A 25,056-nucleotide genomic window follows, 5' to 3' on the forward strand; every position below is an offset into this window, starting at 1 on the left:
GGTTTGGGACCCAGGCAGGTCCTGGATGTGAGTGGGGCTGGCCTGGAGCAGGTGCAGAGACCCCTCAGTTTGTGGGATGCTCCTGGTTTGGAGCTGGATTTTTCACCCAGACAAATCCAACTCGACTCCCGTGAGTCTCTCACTTCAATCTCCCTCTGTCTCCCACTGTTCTCATGTACTGGGAAATCACAAAGTCTCACCATGAAAAACAAAAAGGGAAAACATTCCTAAGAAAAGTTAAGTCTAATTTCCACCTCCTGCCTGGTCTTTCCCAGCTTGTAAATGATTTTATTACGCTTGCAGCACGTGCCATCGCTGGAACCAACTGCACAAAGGGGGCTGCTGGAGAGGACGTTCCTCCAGCCCCAGGGGGCCTTTGGACACTGAAGGAAGCCCTGCTTGGGAGGAGTTCCAGAGGTTCTGTAACAGCCACCGTGCCACCCTGTAAAGCTCTGGATCCAGGGAATGTGGGGCCACAGAATGGGAGAGCCCTCGGCAGAGCCCAGAGCCAGGCACAGCTTTGCTCCAGCACATCGGGTCGTACCCACGAAATCCACAGTTCCTGTGCTTTGTCCACGTGGGATTTGTCCACGCTGAAAGGACAGGGAAGCAGGGAACATCCCAGGCAGTTCATAACCACTCAGCCAGCTCAGGGAAAACCCTTGGCTGGGCCACACAAACCACTTCTCCTTGCCTTGGAGGCCGCAGTTCCTGGCCCGTGACGACTGCTCTGGTGCTCCTGGAGGGAGCTGGGAGGGGCTGACAACAAACACTGGGGGCAGCTAAAGGGGAAAACGGGGTGACTGTCCGGGTTCTCCTCTCCCCTGCCCCGTGTCAGTAGACCTGGAAGTGGGCAGAGGTGGTGCCATCCTTCCAGCAGCGCAGGGTGTCCACGGTGACCGAGCGGCACAGGGGACACGTCCTCTCCCTGTCGAACCACAGGCACAGGCACTCCTCGCAGAACACGTGCTGTGGGGACAAGGGGCAGTGTCACCAGGCAGCAGGGCCCCCCCTGTCCTCACGGGAGCAGGGAGGGATCCATGACAGCGATGCCAACATGGAAAATAAATCCCAGCATTACCAGCACATCAGTTTGTTTGCCAAAGCCAATGATTTATTATTTCTTACTATGGCACTAGAGAGGAACATTAGAAAGGCCAACAGCATAGGGAGAGGTTTTCTCTGCCATGTTTCCATCTTTATTTTTGCCCCTTTTTCCCCACCCTGCCCCTTGCATTGTCTTTATTCTGCTCCCAGTGCCCAGTGTGCCCTTCCCATAAATGCCAGAGAGCTCCTATCCCACCACCTCCCTTCCCTGTGCCTGGGGTTTTCCTGCCCCTCCAGGAAGCAAGATCCCAGCCCCAGCAGACAAAGCCTGAAGGGAAAACTGCTGGGGCAGCATCTGCAGCCTTGCCATGAGCTCCTCTGGTCCATTACCAGCCCCCAGCAGGACCCAGACCAAGACCCAGCCAATGTTTTCCGAGGTGCCCGGGCTGGCCGTGCCTCTCCAGCTGCAGAGGAACCAAAGGAATGCCAGCAGGAGAGGCTGGGCTCTTACCTGGCACATGAGGATCAGGGGCTCCCTGAACTCTGCCTGGCAGATGGCACAGATGTCTCCTGCCTCGCTGCACTGCTGGCTGGTGGCACGCACCCCGTAGGTCTGCGGGGACAGGGGGGGAAAATCCCAGTGACCAAGGGTTTGGAGGCTCAGTGAGTGTAAAAACAGGCCTGGGAGGGACACTGGTGTCGTGTCCCTGTGTGGGAAGGGAGGTCTGGCAGCAGCTGATTCCACCCTTTGGTGCCTCCACTTGTGCAGCAACGATGACGACACTCAGTGAGCTCAACGGGGAGCTGGAGGGATGAACTCAGCATCACTGGCAGAGGTGTTCAGACAGGGGAGCTATTATTATTATTATTATTATTATTATTATTATCATTATCATCATCATCAGTTAGACAACAGGAGAAGGAGTAACAGCAGGACCACCCACTTTTCCTTTCAGATATGTGGAGGGTAAATGTTTCCCCCAGTTTAACAGGACTGGGGGGAGACAGAAACTTGCTGAGGGAAAAGGACCAGCCCAGGCCCACAGAACAGGCAGGGCGAGCTCCAAAAACTTCAGTGGGTGTGTCCCTTTTGAAAGGACAAGTCCCAGCATGTCACTGCAGCACATCCAAACAGCAGTGCCTGGGATAACTCCTGATCTCTTGGAATGGCACTGCACATCAGGCACAGCAGGGTTCTGGTTAAAGCCCTTCTCACACTCTGTACTGCAAGGTCCCGTCAGATCCTTGCAGGTTTGGCCTCAGGGGATTAATCCACATCACACAGAACTCCAGTCAGACAAAGGAACAGCCTCTCAGCACAGCTGGGACAGGGCAGGTGTCAGGAAAGGTTCCCAACATCCCTGACAGGGGGAACAGCTTGTCCAGCCATGGCACAGCACGTGACTGTATTCCATGTAGGATACACTGAGCAATTCTCAGCTCCATCCTCCAACAGTAACGATTTCACCTCTGAAGTTGCTTTTTATGTGCAGTTCCTTACCTGGGGGGTGCAGAGGACCTTCAGTGCCTTCCTGACACTTCCCACACGGCCACAGATGTCAAAAGACTGCAATAAAAACATCCCATTTCAGATAATTTTCAGAAACTCTGTGTGTGTGTGTGTTTACAGCCCAGAAACTCAGGAAACGGAGGGGGGGGGAAGTCACAATGGTGCCAAAAGGAAGGGAAGAGGAAGGGGAAGGGAAGGGGAAGGGAAGGGAAGGGATCTGCTACCCACTGAACTAAAGGCTGATGGCTTGCCTGGACTCCCTGGAGGGCAGGGCAGGGGTGATGCTGCAGGGCCAGGGCACTGCAGAGGCACCACAGTGCCTGGAGTTGGCTCCCTGCTGTTCTTCCTTGGTTAGCAGGACTAAGTGGGCTCACTGCAGGGAATGCCAGTGAGATCATCCTGCAATAGCTGTGGAATCAAATGATGGCACCAATAATGCTTCCAGTCAGCATGTAAAAGGCTCCCAGGGTCCTTCCAGTAATGCTTCCAGTCAGCAACTACCACTGGAGCTGCCACTGCTGCAGACTCTTCACCTCCTAACGAGGATCAGCTCTTTCCCACAGTCCAACTCGCAGCTCTTTCTGGCTGCTTTGCTTACAGTGTGGCTTCTGATGCCTTTGCTCCAGCTCTGATGTCTCTCCTCTTCTCCCAGTCCACCTTCCCCCTTCATTTTTCCCCCCCTGTACCCCAAAAGCTGCTGTTGCAGTGGTCCAACACCCCTTTCTCACCCATGCACTGAAGGGTGTTGCATCAGCCACCTCTCATCATTTTAACAGCTGGGTCACAGGGAGTGCTTCTGTTCAGGACAGGGACAAAATAACCCCTGGATGCTCCTATTGGTGAAGATCTGGGATTTCTTCACCAAAATCAGAGGGTTTGTGCCTACACAGCCCTGAGAGAGGCACCAGGACAGCTCCCAGGAGCTGCAGGACACACAACCCCCTGGAAGTGCCCCTGCCCCTGCCCTCTGTGCAGGGAAGGGGCTGCAGCCCCAGCTGAGCCCTGGAATTTCGCCAGGAGCTCTGGGTGCCAAATTGGCTTCTGTGGCTTTTCTGCTGTGGTTTGTGGCTTTGCTAATGGGGGCTCCTCTGGGATGCTCTCAGTGTGCCAGGCAAGGGATTAGACCTGCAGCTCCTGTGGCTGTAAATGGGATGCACACACCTGGCACTCCGTGCTCCGGGTTGCAGGAGCGTGATCCCACTTTTCCTTCCTTTCCAAGCAGAGTCTCTGTGTGCAGGGGGCTGATCCTGACCTGGACACGCTCAGGAGCTGCCACACAATGACCTGGGACATGTCCCTGGATTTACCACCCTCCCCCTGGCCTGTCCCTCTGTTATCCCCCGAGGAGCTGGATGAATTCAAGGAAGGAAAGTGCCTGTCATGGGAATGGGAATGGGCTGCAGCCAAGGCACCTTCCCAAGTGTGCCCCACAGTCCTGGTTGGAAAGCAGCTGTCCTGCCCTCATGGAGCTCCTAAAGAACAGACCAGCAGAACTGTCCAAAATGGGGTGGCTTTTCCACTCCAGGTCACCCCACACCACCTGGAAAAGCTTCACAGTACAGAACCCCAAAAGAAGTGCTCACTCCAGCCAGCCCTGGGGGCATTAACAGCCCTTCCTGGCCCTGACAGCCTGCCCTGGGCTCTGCACCCACAGCCCCTGCCCTGGGGCCCAGCAGCTCCATTGAAGCTCAGCCCTGGAGGGCTCAGCTCACATCAGAGCTGTGCTTACACCAGTGCTGGTTTCCAGTTCAGCCACACCCGTGCCCAGCTACAGATCCCACTGACCTGGAACCCCAGCACGTCGAGTGACTGCCCACCACCCCCTGGGCCTGTCTCCCTTTGCCAGGCCTGATCCTGACCCAGGGATGATGCCCTGGGTTTATCTTGGGGCCCTGGCCCTGCCAGCTCTGGGGTTGGGTCCTGGCTCCCCTTCCTCCCAGGAGCAGAGGCTCTCACTGCTTCCTGCTGCTGGGAGGGCTTCTCCAGCTGGAAGGAATGGCAGGTAGAACTGCAGGGGATCCAGGCAGTGGCATCTCTGAAAGGGGCAACAATCCTCTCCCTCAGAAGAGTAAAGAGCCGAGGGAATTGCTGGGGGTGCAGGAGCTGCACTGGTCTCATGTGCTCCTGTTCTGGCACCGTTTGCTCTGGTTTTGGCTTGATCTCAGACCTGCTGTGACCAAATCACTTCACTTCCCACGACCTTCTCTGCCTGTCCTGCCTACAAGAACTGACAATTCCTTGACAGCAGGGGTCAAACAGGCCCTGTTCCTACATAACATGGAGCTGCAGCTGCAGCAGTAGGAGCTGCAGTGTGATTCAGAACTGCTCAGCCCCTCTGAGCTGTTTTCAGCTGGGATATGCTCCCTCCTCCCTGTGCTTCAGTGTGCTCCTGCAAAGCCAGGGGCACGGGCAGGGATCAGGGATGGAGCCAGCCCGGCTCACCTGGCCTTCCTCAGAGGGATGGATAACACCGGGATACCCCTGCTTGCCCCTGGGCAGGGTTCAACACACACCATTACAAATGCAGCTATTTCTTGACCTCAGACTTGGGACTCTGACTTATAAAGTTACACCTACTCACTTACAGTTGTACAGACAGATTTTGTGCTCTTCACATCCTTATTTCTGAGGACACATTAACTACCCCTGTCCATCACTGGGATCCTGGACCTGCAGCAGCCAGACCAGGACCTGGAACAGGGCAGAGCTACTTGTTTTCTGCAGGCAGGACTTGGATACCCCTCTCCCTGCCTGCTGTGAGTGACAGAGCACCCACCCTGCCCGGAGAGGCAGAGGAAAGCTCCGAGGGAAACACCAAACTGCACCCTGCCTTTCAGTGCTGCCTCTGGAAGCCTGGAGACAGCTGACCGTGCCAGCACTGCTCCCCCTGCTCCTCCAGCCTGCGCAGGAAGGCATTAGAGAGCTGCAATGACTTCATGAGGCTGATGCAACACTCCTGAGCAGCCACAGACCCTCCCCAGCTCAGCAGTGCCCACAGGCTGGGGATGCAAAATGCAGAGGTGTCCCCACCCTGCAGGTGCCTCCTGGGCAGTGACAGCAACAGCCTCAGGGGGTCTTTGTTCCCTTCAGCTGTGCCAGAGGTGACTGAAGAGGTGGTGCTGACCTTGCAGAGGCTGTAGGTGATGATGAGGATTCCTCCCAGGAAGTAGCTGCTGGAGGGATCATCCCCCATGATGTACTTGTACCACAGCTGGATGGGGACCAGGGATCGGAACAGCTGGCTCAGCTCCTCGATGATCAGGTAAAACTTGCCCTGTAAAGCCACACGAGGGAGATGGGATCATCAGGAGGCCAAGGGAAGAGCAGGGCTGGTGCTCACTCTGGGAAATGCTTGCAGGGACAGGTTATGGGCACACACATCAATGCTGCAGGGCACCAGCAGCAGATGAATAGGATGTAAATGGTGGATGCTATTAATTAGGAGAAAAGGGAAGCAATGTAAGTCTTTTTTATATTATACCTTTCTGAAGGTACAGGGATTAAATGCAAGGTGACACCAGACTTCCTGACAACTTTGCAGATCAAACCAATTATCTGTTTACCAGCATCCTTACCCTTGCCCTCCCACCCAGGTGTGTGGTGCCTCTTGTACAATGCAAAGATAAAAAGACTGGTGGTGAGAAACAAACCCTCAGGGCATTGAAATTCAAAATACTTCCTGAGGACCTTAAGGAAGAAAGGGGGGAGGAGGGGGAAGCGTGATGGTTCAAACACTTCTCTCTCAAAAGAGATGGGCAACATCCCATGTAAACCTTCAGCAGAGCTGTCCCTGCCACCCTGGAGTTTGTTTGGCATGGAAAGCTTTCCCTCCTCGAGGTGACACACACTCCCTCCCGGCTCACTGCAACCACGAGGTGCAACTGTGAAGTGCCTTTTTTCTCACCACATCACTTCTACTTTAATATTTTAATAATCCTATTTTCATTCTTTACCCGGGAGTCGGAAGGTGGCTGAACGAGGGGATCTAATTTAGGGCCGGCCCTAATGAGGACCTGTTCATGTCGTGTCCCACGCTGGGGGCAGGGCACTGGGGCAGGGCGAGCCGAGCCCAGAGCGATCCTTCATCTGCACTGACATTATCTGGGCTGAAAGATTTGGGTTCGTCGCGTCAAAAATCCTCTCGCTCGATAAGATCTCGGAGAAGGGGAAATTCCCCTGGAATGTTGCTGTGTTGTCCCAGCTCGCTTTGTCATCAGTGATGTCACCGCAGGCCAATCGCTAATTGGGGAGGTTTGGAGTGGGGATTAAGTCCTGGCAGCCGGCGAGGCAGCAGCCAGCGCCCTTCCCCGGGGGCTGAGGATGAGATCACTCGCAGGCCATCCTGCTGCTCCCAACAAATCGAATCCTTCGGAGAGCTCTGGCATGCTCATGATCTCATACCCCCCGGGACCCGGAGTGAGGTCACACCAGCGGTTGCTAACGGGCCTGGGCAGCTTTCCGCCTTTCTGCCTCTCCCCTCCTCCCCCTGAATCCCAGGTGGCACCGCAGAGCACAAAACCCACCGGCAACAATCCTAAATGCAAGCAATTTATTAAATTAGCACCGAGGTCTCTCTCTCCAGCCTCGTGTTTCAATGCAATCATCGTTTATTTTGGGAGCTGCCGTGGCAGAGGGTCACTGTGCTGTCACTGCCTTCCCTCTGATGAAAGCCCCCAGCAAGAGGAAGGCAGCAAACTGTTTGTTTTCCCTGACTCGTCCCTCCCCCCGGCTCCCACCCCTCATCTCTGCTGGATCCTCGCCTCCCCAGGAGCTGGGATGGGACAGGTCACTGCTTGCTTTGCCATTGCATCAGCTGGAGCTGCTGCACCAGCATTTGGGGTGCCAGAGCCGCAGCTCTGCTGACAACACGGGTTTTGAGGCGCTGGAGCACCAGAGCCCTCAGCAAGATGTGAGGAAAGGCGGCTCAGGGATAGCCCCAGAGCACAGACAGGCTGGGGGGTTGGAAGGGGCACAGTGTGGCTCCAAAATGAACCTGCAGCAGGTGACAAACTCCAATCGTCCGACCACAACATCTCCACCCTTCCCAAAGCTCCCAGAACTCCTTTATCTAAAGCACATCCTCGGTTTTCAGTGGTGACTGCAGGGCACCAGCACTTCTTAGCAGCTAAAAACTCGTTCACTGCCCCCCAGAGGTGAAGTGCAGGTTTGAAGGATGCCTCCCTCCGTGCAGCCCATGAACACCACCCCCCTGACCCTAAAGGCTGGCAAGTTTAGAGTGATTCCAGGAGGAAGGAAGGAAGCAATGCTTACAAGAGAACTAGAAAGTGCTTACAGAACTTTGAGTCTTGTCAGGCCTCTCTGTTCACCACACCAGCCCTTTTTTTTTAAACCAGGAAAAGTGCCAGAAAATCAAAAGTAACTTTGCAAAGGGCTGCAGCACAAGTGGGGGTCTTCCTTCTGAGCCAGAAGCTTGGAAAACAAGGGTTGTTCCCTGCAGTTTTAGCAGCAAAAGGTGGAGTTGTGATGGCAGCAACTTCCTGCAGACAGCACCCATCCCTGGGAAGGACACCCAGCACACCTGCTCTGCCACTCCTCAGCCTTGTTACATTTGGATATCTAGGGGACAGTTTTCACAGACAAACCTTTGTCTCCAGCTGCATTTTGCCTGAAAAACTCAGCTCAAGTATTTCAGATTTCTTTTTTTTTTTTTCCAGCAAGATTATATTAAGCACAAATACAACTATTTGAAACAGCTTGAAATAAGGCAAGACCTGTCTCTGTTAGGTGAGTTCATACTTCATAAAGATCAGTGTAAATCTGGGAATCTTCTCTTGAATGCACTACTGTATGGAGCGAAACAGCTCTCCAAGAGCAGCAAAATCTATTTTTGGTGAGCCTGTGAGTCAGTCCCAATGCTTGACTGGACTGTGCAGGAGCCAAGCTGCACTGCAGACATTAAATAGGACATTACCTGAAATGATGTCCCCTACAAGGGCCAGCAAAGGGCTCTGCTCCCCCCAAACCCATGAAGAGGCTGCTCAGCCTGAGCAGAAGTGAGAAGGACACTGCTGACCCTGCTGCACCAGCAAACAGCTCCTTAGCACCTGTGGGAAGGGCTTTGCTGGGCATCCCAGTTTAGCAGCTCTGAGATCCCACCCTGGGAAATTCTGATTCCTTTCTCCAGTGCTTTGTTGAAAATCGAGTCCATGGCTTGTGTATATCCCTCCATTTTTTGTGCCTCCTTCACCACAGAGAGACAACTTTCACACCTCAAATCAAGCACTTCTTTGGGAAGAGGAGAGTTCAGGAGTTTCACACAGCTGCACTTTTCCCTCTCTACATGCAGTGTTTCAGTCTGTAAGGTGGAAACCCTTTTTGCACATTAAGCATGCAGCTTCTCAGTATTTCGTTAAACCCTCATCACCTGATGGCAGATCTGCATCTGAGCCCTCCACCCTGCTCGGAAGAGCACACTTCTAAAATGTCTTCAGTCCCTTTATGACATCACCACTACAAAAACACCCTTAAAACCCCCTTATTTTCAGTGCTGGCCTAAGGGACAGCTGTGCTCTGCACTTCCTAAATGAAAACTCGAGGCACAGGAGGATAAAGGTCAAGGTAAGGCCGTTTTGGTGTCCAAGCTGAGCTGTCTGGGATTACACTTTTTATAAAGCACTTCATTTCACAGATCACATTACCATTAAAAGCTGCAGTCCTGACTCCAGTTTGCAGCTGTACATGACTCTTCTAGAACCACACAGGGATTATTTGGCGAAGCAAAGGACGGAATTTAATTCCGTGGCGCAGAGACTTGGACTTGTGGGATGTTCCTCTTCCAGTGGTCTTTGTTTTCTGTGAACCCTCCAGTTGCTACAACAGCTCCTTTCAATCCCTCACCTTCATCCTCGGGGCACTGGTGATGGGGGGAAGGAGTCTTGCAGTGAAACAACACGGAACAGTGTAATTAAAAATCGAATCCCAACATATACAGAGCAAAGGGGGCAAGCTGCAGCTGCAGAGGCAATGCTAATTCCCCCAGAGCCCAGCTGAGCCTCCATTCCCTGGTTTCTTTTGACATAAGGCTTTGCATAAGTGCCTGTGCCCCCCCAGGAGGAAACAAGAGAGGCAGGGTAAGGTCTGACACAGTGGAATTGAAATGGGATGCAAGAGAAGTGAGAGAAGTTGCAGTGAGGCAACTGTAAGTCGTGATTAGCACTCAAGGGAAGCTCCAAGTCTCACTTGTTCTGCTGCCAGCAGCATTAGGACGTATTCTGACACAGGAAGATGCTGGGGAGAAACTTCGGGGACCTGCTGGCAATTTGGATCCGAGGAGAGCACGTCTGCTGAGGCTGCAGGTCAGGCTGCCAGGGTAAGGGAGCCAGAGCAGCAAACGGGATTGTGGCACACAGGATGCTGATGAAAAGCCAGGCAGGACTGCTGAGGAGTAATTTCCAGGTGGGATTCGAGGGGGAAATGGGAATTTCAGTTAGTGCACAACACTTGTGAAAGTCTCATCCTGGACAGCTTAAACTGGAAGGTTCAAGTGGGAGAGCACCTGGGAGTTATGACTCTAAATTTTAGAGTTCAGCAGAGCGTGTTAGGGAGGGGGACGTGAGAGCCCCACTCCTCAGGACCTGGCTCTGGTGCTTCAGTTACCTTTTGTCTTGTGTAAATAACAAACCCCATGCCTGTGATGCTGGGACACCTCATCTGTCCATCTGGAGCAGAGAAGAGTCTTTGCACAGCATCATATGGTTCTGTGGCCCCAGAGGATCAAAGCTCAGATTGTTGTCCAAGCCTGGTGAATCTGTTCCAGAGTTCCTCCAGAGAGCATCCAAGGTCAGCAGGGAATGAGAGGATGGGCTATCCTGTCTGGAAACACCACTTAAACCACAGTGTTGGGGAAGGCCAGGATTAGCCTGCATGTCACACTGTGGAAGAGAGCACAGGTAAGGAACATCTTCACCTGGCTGTTTTTCCTGAACCTCATCCATGTGCCAGCTCCCAGTGCTTTTTTAACACCTCTGTATGTTTTGATCAGCATCCAGAGGACTCAAATGCTCCAAGAGACCTTTATTTCCTCAGGAACAACAGAAAGGTGCAGCTTCAGAAGGAATATGGGAATCCTAATGTGCCAGTGTACAGGGCAGGGCTGTAACCAGCTGTGCCAGGAAATGTTAGGAAACATGGAACGCACCTGAAGGAGGTACCTGCTCTAAAATCCGACTGCAGAATTGGGTGAAGAACTGCTGGGACACACAGGCCAGGTTTCCTCTGACCAGGTACCGTGAGATGGTACTTTAAAAACCTGGGATACCAATTTTTCACAGTTCTTTTGGGTTTGTTTTCTTTCTGTGCCCCCTCCCCCACATCTCACTCCATCCTCCAGGATAACCAGCTCAGATTGCTGACAGCAGCATGAGGAGGGGATGGGAGACTTGCAGGCACCTGGGATTTCCTAAGTGAAATCTTTGGCAAGTGTGCCTTTTTATTATTTATTTCCTTATTTCTAATCCCACCCCCCTCAAGCTGTCATTCCTTAGCAGTGCAAATGAAAAGCTGCCATCCATGGGTGTGCAACAATGGAAGCCTCTGCAGGCCACATGGCTCCTGCAGTTTAATTTACTTTAATTCATTTTATATTGAACCAAATGATCTTATTTGCCTGTTTGTTTTTTTTTTTTTAATGGAGAGCAGGGTTGGGAGCCAAGCCCCCCTTCCAAAGAAATGATGAGCCCAGCTGAAATTAAAACTTGAACTTGGCTTAATGTGCCCATCAGCTCAGGGGGAAGGGAAGGGACACCTTTAGCCACAGGTTTGATCCTTCTCCTGCCAACTCCACAGACCCCAGAGGGGTGAGATCAGTCATTTTCCTGATTTTCTCTCCCATTCCCCAGCATTTTCTTCCCTGCTTTCCAGCCTGATTGCAGCCTCACAGCTCCCCTTGGCACCTCTGTTTTCCAGGCTGCTTTGGAGCCTGGGAAGGTCTGGGATTATTTTGTCAAGTTTTCAGTCTTCCCTCGTTCTCTGGGGGAGTTTGTTGCAGAGATATTCCACTTTTGAGTTATTCAAGCCTGGAGAACTCTGGCTAGTTGTACCCTATATATAATATATAATATATAATATATCAGTTCTCATGCCTCACACTCCAAGCACTCCTGGTCATGTTTATTGCCCTCTGTGTTCTGAAGGCAAAGACAACCTTATTTTTCTGCCTTTCAGTTTTAGTTTGCTTTCTCTCAGTCAAAGCATAAACTGATGCTGTAAATCCAAATGTTATCCTACACCAAAAGTTGCCCTTCCTGGGATGGGCCATGCTAGGAATACATGAGCCAGGTACTTCAGGGGGGCAGAACTGAGAGCTCCAGCCCAAATTTTGTATGTGTTCACTGTCAGAATGCATCTGAGGTAAGCAGAGTTTAGTGCTATTCGCTGTTTTCATCAATGACCTTGATGGGACAGAGTGGGTTTATCAAATCTACAGCTGACACTCAACTGGGAAAGGCTGTAAATGCAACAAGAGGAAGGATTATAATCCAAACTCATCCTGATATGCTGGAGAAATGCTCTGGAGAACAGGGAGGGATGAAGACAGTCCAGAAGAGAACAATGAGATCTGGAATTAAAAATCTCTGACAAAAGACTCAAAAAAGTGATGGTGTTCAGTCTCCAGAGAAGACTGAGGGGAGAAAGGAAGACTGCAAGAGAACAGAATCTGATCTTGCTCCAATCCCAGTGGATATGCAGAGGTGAGAGTCTTAAAAGAAGAATATTCAGAGGGAATGCCTTGCACCAGTGAAGAGCCTTCAGAGAAGACCAGAACCTCAAGGAGCAGCATGAAAAGCCAGACTGGCTTTGGAGGTGCCTTTGAACTCCCAAAACGAGGAAAAATCCGAAGAGCCTGCTCAGAGGTTGAGAGCACAATGATCGAAGTTCCTCACATCCCATCCCTGGACAAGCTTTGTGATTGCTGCTGACTGCCAGGCCTGCAAGGAATGAAATCCCTGTGTCCCACTCACAGCTGGGCTGAACTGCACCCCTGACAGTGCCTCAGCTTCCACTGCAGGCCCTGCACTAGGGGGGCTGTTCTGACTGGTTACACTGGCACAGAAATTCTCACTCTGTATTTGTATATCTGGAACAAAATCTCCCTTTGCTCTAGTCTAATTTCTATTTCTCCATGATAGCACTGAGTGACAGCCACCCCCAAGTTCATCAGCTCCAAGCTGGAATTAAAGCAGCAGCTCTCCCAGGAGCACATGGGGAGGCCAAGAAGAACTTTGTATCTGGCGAGTGTTTAGGTGTTTTGGGGGTACCAGTCCCAGCTGCTGGGGTGTCCTGGGGCTCTGCTGGACCTCCCCCACCCCACCTCGGTCTTGCTCAGTTTGGTTACACCAGATCTCACCCCTGGTGGGCTTAAGGGTGCAGTGCAGAGTGGAGGGGGGAAAATGCAGATTTGTGGTGGGAGGGAGCAGCAGTTTGGGATGTCAGGGTACACCGGGCCCGTCAGCAACATCCTGGGACAAAAAAGGGGCTTGGAGAAAGTGGGGAATGTTGCTATCCAGAGAAAGGTATTAAAAACGAAGCATCTGTGCTCTGAGTCATTACAGGCCCCTGACAGATGTGATCTTACCAGCCTCCCCCTGTAGCTGAAAATAAAGAGCCCTTCCCTTTCTTCTCTCCAGACAAGGATTAATGAGTACTTGGGAGAGCTCTCAGACAGGCAAGCAAAGGCTGTGAACCTTTTCCAACACTGCAATTTATCTTGGGGAGACTATTCACATCAGTTTTCCCTCCCCCCCCAGGCTGGATTATGCTCTGACCCACCACATTAATCTCCCAAAATATAATAATAATAATAGAAGAAGGGAAAAAAAAAAAAAGTTGGACAATTGCCAGAAATAAATTAATAACCATCTCAAATAGCCCTGCTGTGCAGGAACAAACTGCTCAACTCCCCTGCCACCCCTGTCATTTCTGAGCAAAACTATTCCCAGTTTAGATATCCCCCTAAGTGCCCTGCCTGAGACTTTTCCAGGGATTAATCTATATAGTGCCTTTCATCCCAACAGCTGCCAGAAAGTTCCTTTACTGAATGCAAATAATACAAATTGCTGTGTTTGCCACTGACACGGAGAGGGTACCAAGTGGATAAAGAGGCAGCACGACAGATCTGTACAAGTAAACAATTATGAAAAGATATTTTAAGGGAGAGAATGTAGTGAGGAAGTTTCAAAAGCTGTGGCTGACCCTGGATCCCTGGAAGTGTCCAAGGCCAGGCTGGATAAACTTGGAGCACCCTGGGCTAGTGGGAGGTGTCCCTGCCCATGGCAGGGGGTGGCACTGGATGGGCTTTAAGGTCCTTCCAAGCCAACCCATTCTGGGATTCTGGGACTTCACGCTGCAAACGTGTTGTAAAGGTATCAGATTATCAAAGATAAGTATTTGTACATCAAGAGGGGTCTCCTACCTTGGACTTGACAGCCAGGATGATCTTGGGCAGGGCCACCACGAGGCATTTCAGGGCGATGGTGAGGTACTTGAGCACAAAGTCGGCGATGCCCACGATCCACATCAGGTCGAAGAAGTCCAGCCTCTCCAGGTTGGGCTTCAGAAATATCAGGCTGAAAGGCACAAGACACCAAAGCTCAAACTCCAGGGAGAACCTCACTCAGGCTTCTGGTGTCCACTGGTGGCCAGAGAGAGCCTCCAAAGTGCCCTGAGCTCCAGGGGAGTTCCCGAGGGCAGGAGGAGCCAGACATGCAAATCAGTGCCCTGGTTCCTCTGGGCCTCTTGGCTTTGCTCTTGCCCATTTCTGCTGAGGTCAGCAGGTTTGCCCACTGTCACCAAACAGGACCCAAACCTGGTCTGGGAGGCTGCAGTCTCCACAACCTGCACTCCACGCTGCAACAGAGCCTTTGGTGTGCAGGGAGTGCCCTGAGCTCCACCTGATTCTGTGACCTGAATGCAAAACCTCACCCTGTGCAGTCCTGCTCAACATCTGCTCTTTGAAAAAAGTGCAGTCTGGGGCAGCAGAATCCCACACAGCAGTGGGCAGCAGCCACTGACCTGAGCAGCAATGAGGACTGGACCCTACTCAGGCTGAAGGACCAGGATTCATCTGCAGGGTGTTCAGCTAATAAAGCCTCGTGGTAGAAAGCAAACACTTAACGAAAAAAAAATATAAATAAATAAAATAACCAACCCAAAATGAAAGGCCTGAACATGAATTTAAAATACTCACAACACTGGCACAGCACAACAGGTAAAATTACACCCTAAAAACAGAAACAGAATCAGAGGCTTTACTACTATTCGTGCACTAGAAACAGTAAATAAATAAAAACACCAGAAATAAAAATAAATCAGGAAACGGAAAACAAGCCAGAAAGAAACAAACACGAAGCAGCTATTTCTAATTTGACAAGCCTGCCCTGTGAATAGTCCCAGGTCCCCACACAGCAGGCAACAGATGCACCAGCCCAAGATGCCACAGCAGCACCCACAGAAACAGGGCTTTTCCATGGAAATGTGGCCCAGCCTGTCCACTGGTAATAAGCCATGCCCTAAACTGTGTGTAGGGTGGCCCCAATTTGCTGAAAGTCCTTTATTTTAGGTGATCCAGCCTCTATTTTAAACGAGCCCCATCCGTGGTTTTAACCCTGGCCACCTTCTTCCAGACACAGCTTCCCTGTGATGCCAATTCCTTCTCAGTGCTTCCACACCTTTCTGCCACTCCTGCCTCTCTTCCCTCCCACAGGCCATATCCAGGGAATTCCATGGCTTAACATCTCCCACTTGGACCCACACATTTGAGCCTCCTCATCTCTCCCCCTTTCTAGAAGCATTTACATACAGGGTTTTCCAGGGACCAAATCCAAACCCATTAGGGGTAATTCCAAAGGATACCAGGGTTATGGGCAGGCCTTGGCTCTTCCCACGGACAGTATTGTTGGGAAGAAGCAGGGAAGCAATGAAATAACTGGCAGTATAGCCACAACCCAACTGATGCACGTTGTATTTTATTTTCAGCCTCAAGTCCTAAGTCCCCTTCAGTGGGACGAAGAAAATTCTGATTAGGGAGATAATTCATATGGTTTTAGCTACTAATATCAAAACTACTTTCTAACTACTAATATCTGAATTACTCTCAAACTATTATGTTGTTCCATTTCTTCCTATTTATTCTACTAACATCTCCTTGCTTAAGCTGTGCATCTTTGCTTCCTGGCTGTCATAATTCCTACATACTTTATGATTAGCAGGGGTAGTGCTGAACCAAATCCATTGATACAAACTTTTCTGTACTTGAGAACTGCTTTAGTGAGAATCTGAAAGGCAAGGATATCTTAATTACCTCAGATTATCTCAGATCCCAGTGCCTCCAAGCCCTGAGGACACTGAAGTAAAACACTGCTGTTTTATCTCCTTGACAGACTGAAGAGAAAACATTGTAGGAAGAGGAAAATCAGTGGGTCTGTGTTCTATCTGCCTCTGACACCTGCTCTGTGTGGAAATTCAGAGGTGCCTCTTAGAAAGGATCCACCCTGCTCTGAAACACGTGGTGTGTCATCACACCCCATTTACACCCTGGCTATGCCATTTATCGCAGAAATGACACACATCCTTCTCCTGCACTGAGAGGTATCACAAAGATGGAGCCAAGACAGCAGGTGCTTTGGGCATGAACACCAGTGGGGGGAACAGTGGGCCTCCCTCTTCTCCTCCCTGAGCAATTATCACCTGCTTCCAGCACGGACCACGGGAATGCTGCCCACCTGTTGTAGAGCTGCTGGGAGCTGAAGGTGTAAAGCAAGTACAAGGTGTTCCCAGTGAGAAAGGCCAGGATCCAGAACACAACCAGCACTGATCTCTTCTCCTGGGCAAGAGAAAGAAGCAGAGAAGATAAATTGGAAGTCTCAGGGGTTGTGCTGAGGCTTCAGCTGCTGAAATACTCAAGGCCCATCCCAGGGGACAGGAATATGTATCCAAGTGTTCAGTAATTAGTTTATTTACACAGGGCTAAGGACCAGAAGCAGGCTGCCAGGTAAGGACATACATAAACACAGGCAGAAATGGCTCTCACACAGCAAACCTTTCTGAAATGAACTGAAATATGCTGGGGAAGGTGATAGCCTTCCTTGCAGAATGCAATCTGCAAAGTTGGGATCTTTCCTGGGACATCTAAACTCTCCCGGTATTTAAAACTCAGTGTGACAAGCAGACTGAAAACAAAACAAAAAAAAGTCAGTTCCATATATTGTCCTAAACTCTGAGCTGTCACCTGCTTGGAGTGACACTTCAGCAAAGGGGGGTTTATAAATAGATCCAAAGTCACTCAGAGGAAGGCTCAGCTAAACCAAATACAACCCATCACGACCTGCAGCACATCTGAGTGTCATGGAGGTTCTAGAACAGGCATTCTTTCATTGAGGAAATAACTGAAGGCCAAAAAGAAGTGCAAATGTTGCATTTCAAAATAGCTGGAACATTACAGACAGAAGCTGGATGGCAGAAGATCCTGTCCTGGGTCTTGGCCCAGGGGTAATTTTGAAGAGTAAATTTTACTCCTGGGAGGAAAACACCCACCATTTTTCTTGTGAGCTGATTTATTAAGGAAATAGATCTCTGCAGGGATGTTAGGCTGAGATTTAAAGCAGGGGGATGAAGGGGCACACTGCTGGAAGGAGAGAGGTGCAAAGTGCAAGGCAACAGCCATCTATTACATGACTGTGCAATTCATCTCTTCATTCAGCTCTGCAGCACATTTACTCCACTGCTGCTGGTAGATACAAGTGCACACTTGTGCCACCCATGTAATTTTAATAAAAAAGGAATTCCAGTCTTGTGCTTTTAGTGCTGCTGAACTGTTCTCCTGATACTGAAGATCACGAGGCCTGGAAAGGTCTGCTGGTTTCTGTACGTTCCCAACAGAGCATTATAAAGATGCAAACAAGCAACACATCTACAAAATGTTTCAGCTAAACATCCCAAAACATGTTTTAAATGCTAATGAGTTAAATCTCATCATTAATAAGTCAAATAGCTTTCAGCACCTCTGCTGAAATGGGGAAGCCAAGGTGCAGAGAAGTGCTGGAAGATGCACTGGCAGTCAGTGGCACGGGGAGATGCAGATTACAACACCCCTGACCTGTCCTCTCTTTGTTTACTGTGTTCACATTCACCAAAAAATAGGGTAGAAACAGCAGGAGAGCATCAGTGTGGAGAAGTAGGAAGGGGAAGGCAGGATTAGGGCACAGTACTCTTGTTCTGACAGACCTGTGCCCATATAAACACCTACAGTGCAGAAGAAGGTTTAACACAGGTGCTGTTTTGTGCACAGAGGGTGATGTGTCCCGGGGATACAAGGAGGTGAAACGCTGGACTCACCTTCAGAGCGACCTGCTCTCGGAGAGTGGAGTTGGCGTAGGCGAAGGTGCTGGCCATGCCGATGCACACAGCAATCCCTGCAGGAGAGGCACTGTCAGGGCTCAGCCCTGAGCCAGGGGCAGCAGCATCTCAAGCTCAGGAAGAACATTACTGGGTGCTACTCTGGGTGCACTGGGAATTTCAATGTACAGGTGACTAAACCAGGGCAGTCCGGGCTCTGTATTTCACATGAATGTGAATGAAGATGAAGCACTGCAGTGAGCACCCAGCCCAGCACACACTCTGTCCTAAGGTCCTGGAGGAGAACACAAGTGCTCCTGGCTGCATTGTGCCAGCTGACAGTGTTACAACAGCAGCTCATGGAGGACAGGGCACACTATCAAAAACCTACAGGGTAGCAGGTCCAAAGGCCAAGATGTTGCAGACATGAATTAACCAAATCCCTGTCAGAGCTGTAAGTGGACTAAACTGAAGCATTACTGGTTTCCCAGTGCTGATAATCTCAGAATGAGTCAGCTCCTCAGACATGCCACACACACATACAATGTTATAGTGCTAAAATACTCAGGCACCATTAAACACAAAACCTGGACAGACATATTCTTCAGGGAACTCTGAAGATCTCAACTGCAAGATGTAACTGCTGATGCTGTTTGACTTAATTTCACAGCTACCACCCTACCAGCTAGACAAGTGTCTCATCCCTCAGAACCCTTCTGTGCTCCACACAAACCTTTGCTAGTCAGCATTGTAAGCTCTGCCCACCTCTCTCAGAGGGAGAAGCCTTGGTAACATCCTCAACCTCACAGGAATGTCAAGGGGAGATCAGGAAAAGGAACAGAACTGGGCAGGACAGCAAACATTTTCATAGTACTAAACTACCTGCAGATAATCTGCTGGGTGTACCAACTGCTGTTCAGCTGAGGGCCTGCAGAGCAGGGAGCTGGTGAAGGTACTTTCAAGCTCTGTTAACAAAGACTGCCTCTGGAGAAGTGACAAGCTGCAAGTGTTTGCTGTTTGCTTTCAATACTTTTCTGCACCACACTCACTGAACTTGTCAGTGTTCAGATTTAACTGGTGCCATCAAAATTCTTAGGGCAAGTGTGATTAAGTACAATATCCCCATTTGCAGGCAGGCATCAAGTATTTTTTCTGCTGGTTTAAATATTTTTAGAACGGTTTGGACTGAAAGTAGGGTGAATTCATCACATGCATTTGAGTATGTCCCCTTTGTGCCAGACTACACCTGGCCACTGTCACACGGATAAATATATGGGACACCCCAGCCTGATAAAGCCTCTAACAGGGTTCTAAAAGGATGGGTGCTTACCAAGCTTGTGCTGGAAACAAACTTTAGCCAGGAGGATCAAGATGAAGGGAAGGCCCTTCTGCAGCCACCCAATGACAGCCTTTAGCTCCGAGAGGGCCGGGGCCGGGGTCCCGCCCTGCTCCTCCGTGCCCTCCTCGCTGTGGCCGTGCCGGTCGCCCCCGGCCATGTGCAGCAGGGACGAGCCGCGGTGGTGGCCGTGGTGGAAGTGGTGGGAGGGCTGGCGGTGGTGGAACGGGGCTCCCTCGGCACGGCCGGCCCCCTCCTCCCGCGGGGCCGGCATCTGGATGAACACCTCCCCGCCTCCCGCCGAGGAGCCCAGCACCAATCCCGACTGGAACGGCGCGGCCGTGAGCGTGCCCGAGGGGATGCCGGCCAGCCCCGAGAACAGCTGCTGCGGGGAGGAGGCCTCGGCCTTGAGGCTCTCAAACACCCCTCCTTCATCCACGCTGGTCTCCGAGCTGACCGTCTGGCTCCGGTTCCTGCAGAGGGACGGCAGCAAAGCGATTAAAAACGGAGTGACACGGAACTTCACAGGCTTTTGTAGTGGTTCAGTGTTCCTCACACGCTTTGAGAACACGGAGGTCTCCAGATGACAGATGCTTTTCCCTCCATGTGCTGTTGGAAAGTCACAGCTGCAGAACTGGAGGCCGGTAACCAGACTCACAAGATCAGAGAACCTCTAAAGACCTGACCAACGTGCACTGGAACAAACTTCCCAAACATCCCACTGGAGGAACCAAACAAATTACACATCCAATACCAAACTCAACATCACCTACACTGACTTCAGTATTTAAAGAAAAACATATACAACCCTATGGAACCTGACACAATAAGACAGGTCATACTGCATACAAACAAATGAACAAAGCTGACTCAAAGCAACGACTAACCCCAAAACCTTTTGTCTTTATTTAGGGCTGATCACTGTCTGCCCACTGATGAACTGCACCAACAAGGGACACAATCAGCTGGGGAAGAGAAGCTCTTGTGTCCCTGAACTAATAAAGGAGGTGCTCATGGTTCAAGAGTAATTCTTGTGTTTTGATATTCCTGGCAAATTAGACATGGATGTACCCAAATTACTGGGCACTGGAGAGAATTAGTTCTGGCACTGATCCTTTCCAGATTCCAAAAAGTCTCAACAGCTTCCTCCTAACACCAAAAGACAACAGGCTTCCTTCACCTGAACTCAACACTGTGGTACCGAGATGAATACAAAGCAAGTTTAGATGGCAGGGAACAATCCAGGTAACAAGTGGAACCATCACTAAGCAGTAAATGCCTGGCAGACAGCAAATACCTCTCTAAATTGCAAAAGGAGAGTAAAGAATAAATAAGCTCAGCAAGAGGCCGAGCCCACAAATTAAGACAAGTTGCAGGGCTTTGGTCTCTCTTGATTTTAAGCCCTGGAGGTCTCCAACTTCAGAAACAGTGATCACAAGCTGAGACAGCACGTGCAGAACACACAGGGCCCTGCACCCTCTCTCCCCCATGGGCTCAAAGGCCTCCCCAGGCCCCTTGCAGGGCACAGAGCACTGCCTTTCCCCTCGCTCTGGGGACAGCTTCAAACTCCCTGGGCACACCTTCCCACCAGGCAAGCTCCTAATAAGGCTTTTTATAGCTGCACCCCATTCCCACCGCCCCTCCACAGGCTCCAGCACGGAACCAAGTCAACGAGACATGGCACACCCCCTTCTGCTTTGAAACATTCACCAACCACCTCTCGGATTTTACACTTCAGATTCCAATCCAGGGATGGATCCACAGCACAGGGACAGAACGTTGACAGTACTTGGGTCTGGAACACGAACAAACAGACAGGGTGGAACCCAGATTTACAAACAAAGGCACGACTATTGTTTGGAATAACACACCAGGAGACATGGCTGTGCTTTCAGCAGGAAGGAATTCATCTGGGACATGTTCAAAAACAAACAAGGATGAAATTGTGAGCCTGCTTCTGAAGTTGACCAGAAGGGAAGACCAGTGGCAACAGCATTTTGTTCTACTTTTAGAAACCTTCAGCCTCTCTGATGACATGTACTTAACCTGTTAAACCCCAGAAGTATTTATAGAAGCCAGCTGACATTACTCTGCTTATCTTTTGCACTCAGGAACAGACACACATCCTGAATATGTTTTGACTGTTCAAACAGGTCCTGAAGTGTCTTACAAGTTTGTGCAGACTCAGAGAGCTCTGCACAGAAGACAAGAAGGCCCATTCAGCACCTTATGTGCCTCTCAAGCCCCAGCCTTGTCTGCTGATACAAACCCCACGGACTGCACTGAGGCCTGGGCAGCATCATGCAGAAAAATGGTGAAGATGGCTTTGTTTTCCCCTGAAATTAAGAACAGCACCATGCTAGCAGGGGTCATGACAGCAAGGTGCAACTCTACTTGCAAACCCAACAAACTTTCACTTATAATCTCAGCTCAGCCAGAGCAATGAAATTTGTTAGTTCCATCTTAGCCTTAATTAGATTAGTTTCTTCTTCAGGAAAAAAAAAAGTCAAGCTGTAACTCTGGGAAAGCACTAGGGAATACTCAGCACCAGAACAACAACAGTGGCAAGGCTCCCTGGCTGATGTTATAATTACAGAAGTGAATTAAGGGTATTCTGCATCTAAATACTCACATACATGAAGCTGGATACAGACTCTGGGAACATGGAAAGGATCACCCAAACCCTTTATAAAACACTAAGTCGTTGAAAGCTTCAGCCCAGCAAACTTTTTAAACACTTTAATAACAGGAGTATAAACAGTTTCTGTTCATACAGGTTGATCCTTGCAGATTGATTGCACTCAGGATCCCCGCAGGACTGTGCCACAAATCATTCAGGGCCTACATTCTTTTCATAAGGATCTATAAGTTTTATACAGTAAAAAATAGATATTACGTTCTTTTTCCAGATGTTACAATCTGCATTTGCAGGAACAACACTTAGTATCCCAGGAATCTTTTATGCTTTCCCTGCACTAAATGTTATTTAACCCTAACCTGACAGCATTTCTTTTGAGTTAATACATAATATTACGCTCTTTTTTAACCAAAGCAGCAATATTAGAGCTCCATAATGCCCTGCTTGTGCCAAGCCAGCTCGTCACGTGCCATACTGGATCATCCTGGAACACTGTGGTGGGCAGCAGTCGATGCTGACACGAGGGAGAAAAGTAAATCTGTGTTCCAACTTCCTGAACTGGAGCAGAAAGCCTGGCCACACCACACCCACAGGGATTCTGTCCTTCTCAGTTCTGAGTTTCCATCTTCTCAAACCCCGCCCCCACACTTAAATCAGAGCATTCCCCTCCGGAGAGGAAACTGAAAGCAAGGTGTGTACCTTTCAGGAGGCGCGTTGTCTGTGTTGCTGCTGTGCCGCCTCTGCATCTTCCTCAGCACCCTGAAACACAGCACGCTCAACATCAACGGCGCGGGGCAGCAGATCCCAGGGTGGCTACTGAGACGGGCCCTCGGGGTCAGGGGGCTGTGGGTGCCACCCAGCTGGGCACATGGCTGGCACGAAGCACCTCCCGCTGCGGCAGAGCCCCTGCGGCTGCCAGCTGTGGCTCAGCCCGCTCGCACAGAAACGGCTCTGAAGTGGCAGCACAGCACACGGGGCTCCAGCAGGGCAGGAACGAGGCAGGTCCCCTTTGGCAGGACAGGGCAGTCACGAGGAGTGTCCAGCTGTGTGATGGCACGTCCTGGGAAACACCTTGAGGACGTCTAACAGGGTGGCTCCTGATGTGACACGCCACTCATCGCTCCTGCGGAGTGAAGCCCCTTCTTCCTCTTCTGCAGAAACCTGGTCTGTAAAACTGAGAGGGAGGAAAAAAGCAAATGTATAAACATCTTTGATGAAAAAATATAACCAGGTCATGACAATATTCTTTTAAATAACTCTCCTAACTACAAGTTTTTTACCTTGTAATTCCCAGCAGTTTTTTTATCTCTTGCTATAAGTTTTAGCTTGTGTTGCATTTTCACAGCCTAAATTCTTTTTATAAGGATCTGCAAGTTTTATATGTAAAAAAGAGATTTGTGGGTTTTTTCCAACTGTTACAACCTGCATTTGAGGTAACAACATTTAGTATTCCAGTAATCTTTTATATGCTTTCCCTGCAGTAATCCTACCCTGACAATATCTCTGTTGACTTGATATAAAATATTATATTCTTTTTTAACCGAAACAGCAATCAAGGTAAGATGAACAGGCCAAGACAGGCTGGCCCATGCAGGCAGAGCTGTCCTGCCTGGAAACAACTCTGAGGTCAATCCTTATCAAAAACATCTGTCCATCTTCCCATGCTACAAGCTGAGAGCCAGAGCCAGTGTAGAGGTAACTCTGGCACTTGGCAAATCCTTCACGCCCTCCTAGACCATTGCAAGTCTGGATTGTGATGTGGGGTGACATCACTCTGCACAAGGACATTCAGCTCCCTGGGGAGACACTTCCTCTTTTGGCATCAGCCATGAAGGGGACAGTGACAGGAATGCCAAGCACTGAAGGTGCAGGACATCATGAGATGTGATGGTCTGTTCCACCCAGAGGCCTACAGGTTTGATCAGATTTAAATGGCCTTTGTTCCAAAAGGGACTCAGCTTCAGTACTGACTGGTCCTGCTTTTTCCAGATTAGGGGTTTTCATCTTGCTGCACTTGGCCATGTTTTAACAGTACCTGAACAACAGCTTTATCCAGCGGTGCCAGCTGCCACTGTGGGAGAGATGGAAGCTCAAGAGGGTGCAGACAGCTCACACATAGTCCAAGCTGCTCCAGATTTCAAACTCATCACAGGTCCCTCGAGCTGGATGACTGCAGTGCTCCTGGCTGCCAGTGCTCACAGCACATCTGTAAGAAGCACATGCCCAGGGTCATTTTCACCACAGCACAGAGACTATACACACACATACATACATCTTAGAATGTTTATCACACACATATATCACAGTTTATATTCATATAGATATCCATATTTATACATATATATCTATACACATACGACTATACATCTATCTATATATAGATATCTATATATAAACCTAGAGGTATATATACACACTTATATATACACATATATGTGTATATACATATAGATACACATATATATATATATGCATATGTTCTATACATACAAACATATGTATACATATATGCTTATATACACATGTATGCTTACATATATATCACATATTATATTATACATATATATTATACACATATGCATACATATTTTGTGTACATGTATATATGTATATATGCATACATAGTATGTACATAATATACATATATATGTATATGTACGTATATGTGTATATATTACATATATGTATTTACTATATATATTATACATATATATTACACATATGTATATACAGTTATATACACATTTATGTCTATATACATATACACATTTATAGCTATATCTGTATCTATCTATAGATATATACACATCTATCTCTATATACACTTCTCTCTGTATACAGATATATATATACACATTTATATCTATCTATAGATATATAGATAGATCTATAAATACAGTTCTATGCATACACACATATATCTATGCACACGCACACGCACAGACATAAGCGAGGCCTTTTTTTCCCAGTTAATGCGATTCCCGCTGGCATACGTGGCGCAGTGCCCACGGGGGAGGGAGCCGGCCCTGCCCGGCCCGGGAGGTGCCCCCGTACCCACCGCTCCCGGTGCCGATCCCAATCCCGATGCCGATCCCGCTGCCGCTCCCGGTCCCGCCCCGCGCACGCCCGGCCGCGGCTTCCGCCTCGCTCCCGGTGCCGGCGGAAGCGCTCGGG

At 49.7% G+C, this 25,056-nt stretch overlaps 1 protein-coding gene across 2 annotated transcripts; it reads right to left on the reverse strand.

Moving 5' to 3' along the window:
• Window positions 1-686: 686 nt before the first annotated feature.
• On the reverse strand, window positions 687-24,996 carry RNFT2 (ring finger protein, transmembrane 2). 2 transcript variants are annotated; one of them, XM_050318288.1, is made up of 11 exons: window positions 24,941-24,996; window positions 23,918-24,088; window positions 22,582-23,056; window positions 19,239-19,717; window positions 17,909-17,985; window positions 16,297-16,397; window positions 13,989-14,142; window positions 5,682-5,831; window positions 2,549-2,614; window positions 1,559-1,660; window positions 687-969 (listed from the first exon to the last, which is right to left on the reverse strand). In XM_050318288.1, exons 3-11 carry the CDS (start codon window positions 22,662-22,664, stop codon window positions 835-837), a joined length of 1,347 nt encoding a protein of 448 aa, XP_050174245.1. In that variant the 5' UTR covers window positions 22,665-23,056; window positions 23,918-24,088; window positions 24,941-24,996; the 3' UTR covers window positions 687-834. The 2 variants fall into 2 exon arrangements, with proteins under 2 accessions (XP_050174245.1, XP_050174246.1); XM_050318289.1 differs by having other exon boundaries at window positions 24,824-24,959.
• Between the last annotated feature and the right edge of the window lie 60 nt (window positions 24,997-25,056).

The sequence above is a fragment of the Myiozetetes cayanensis genome, unplaced genomic scaffold (genome assembly GCF_022539395.1).
Source record: "Myiozetetes cayanensis isolate MyiCay16 unplaced genomic scaffold, myiCay2020 scf21, whole genome shotgun sequence".
Classification (NCBI taxonomy): Eukaryota; Metazoa; Chordata; class Aves; order Passeriformes; family Tyrannidae; genus Myiozetetes; species Myiozetetes cayanensis.

What these genes read in the sequence shown, in the direction of transcription:
- RNFT2 (XM_050318288.1), bottom strand. Translation starts at nt 22,664, where the DNA reads ATGTTGAGCGTGCTGTGTTTCAGGGTGCTGAGGAAGATGCAGAGGCGG. An exon ending in TTGTTTCCAGCACAAGCTTG is followed by an intron (nt 17,986 to 19,238) that starts GTAAGCACCCAT and finishes CCTCTCCTGCAG; the next exon opens with GGATTGCTGTGTGCATCGGC. An exon ending in GAGAGCAGGTCGCTCTGAAG is followed by an intron (nt 16,398 to 17,908) that starts GTGAGTCCAGCG and finishes TCTCTTGCCCAG; the next exon opens with GAGAAGAGATCAGTGCTGGT.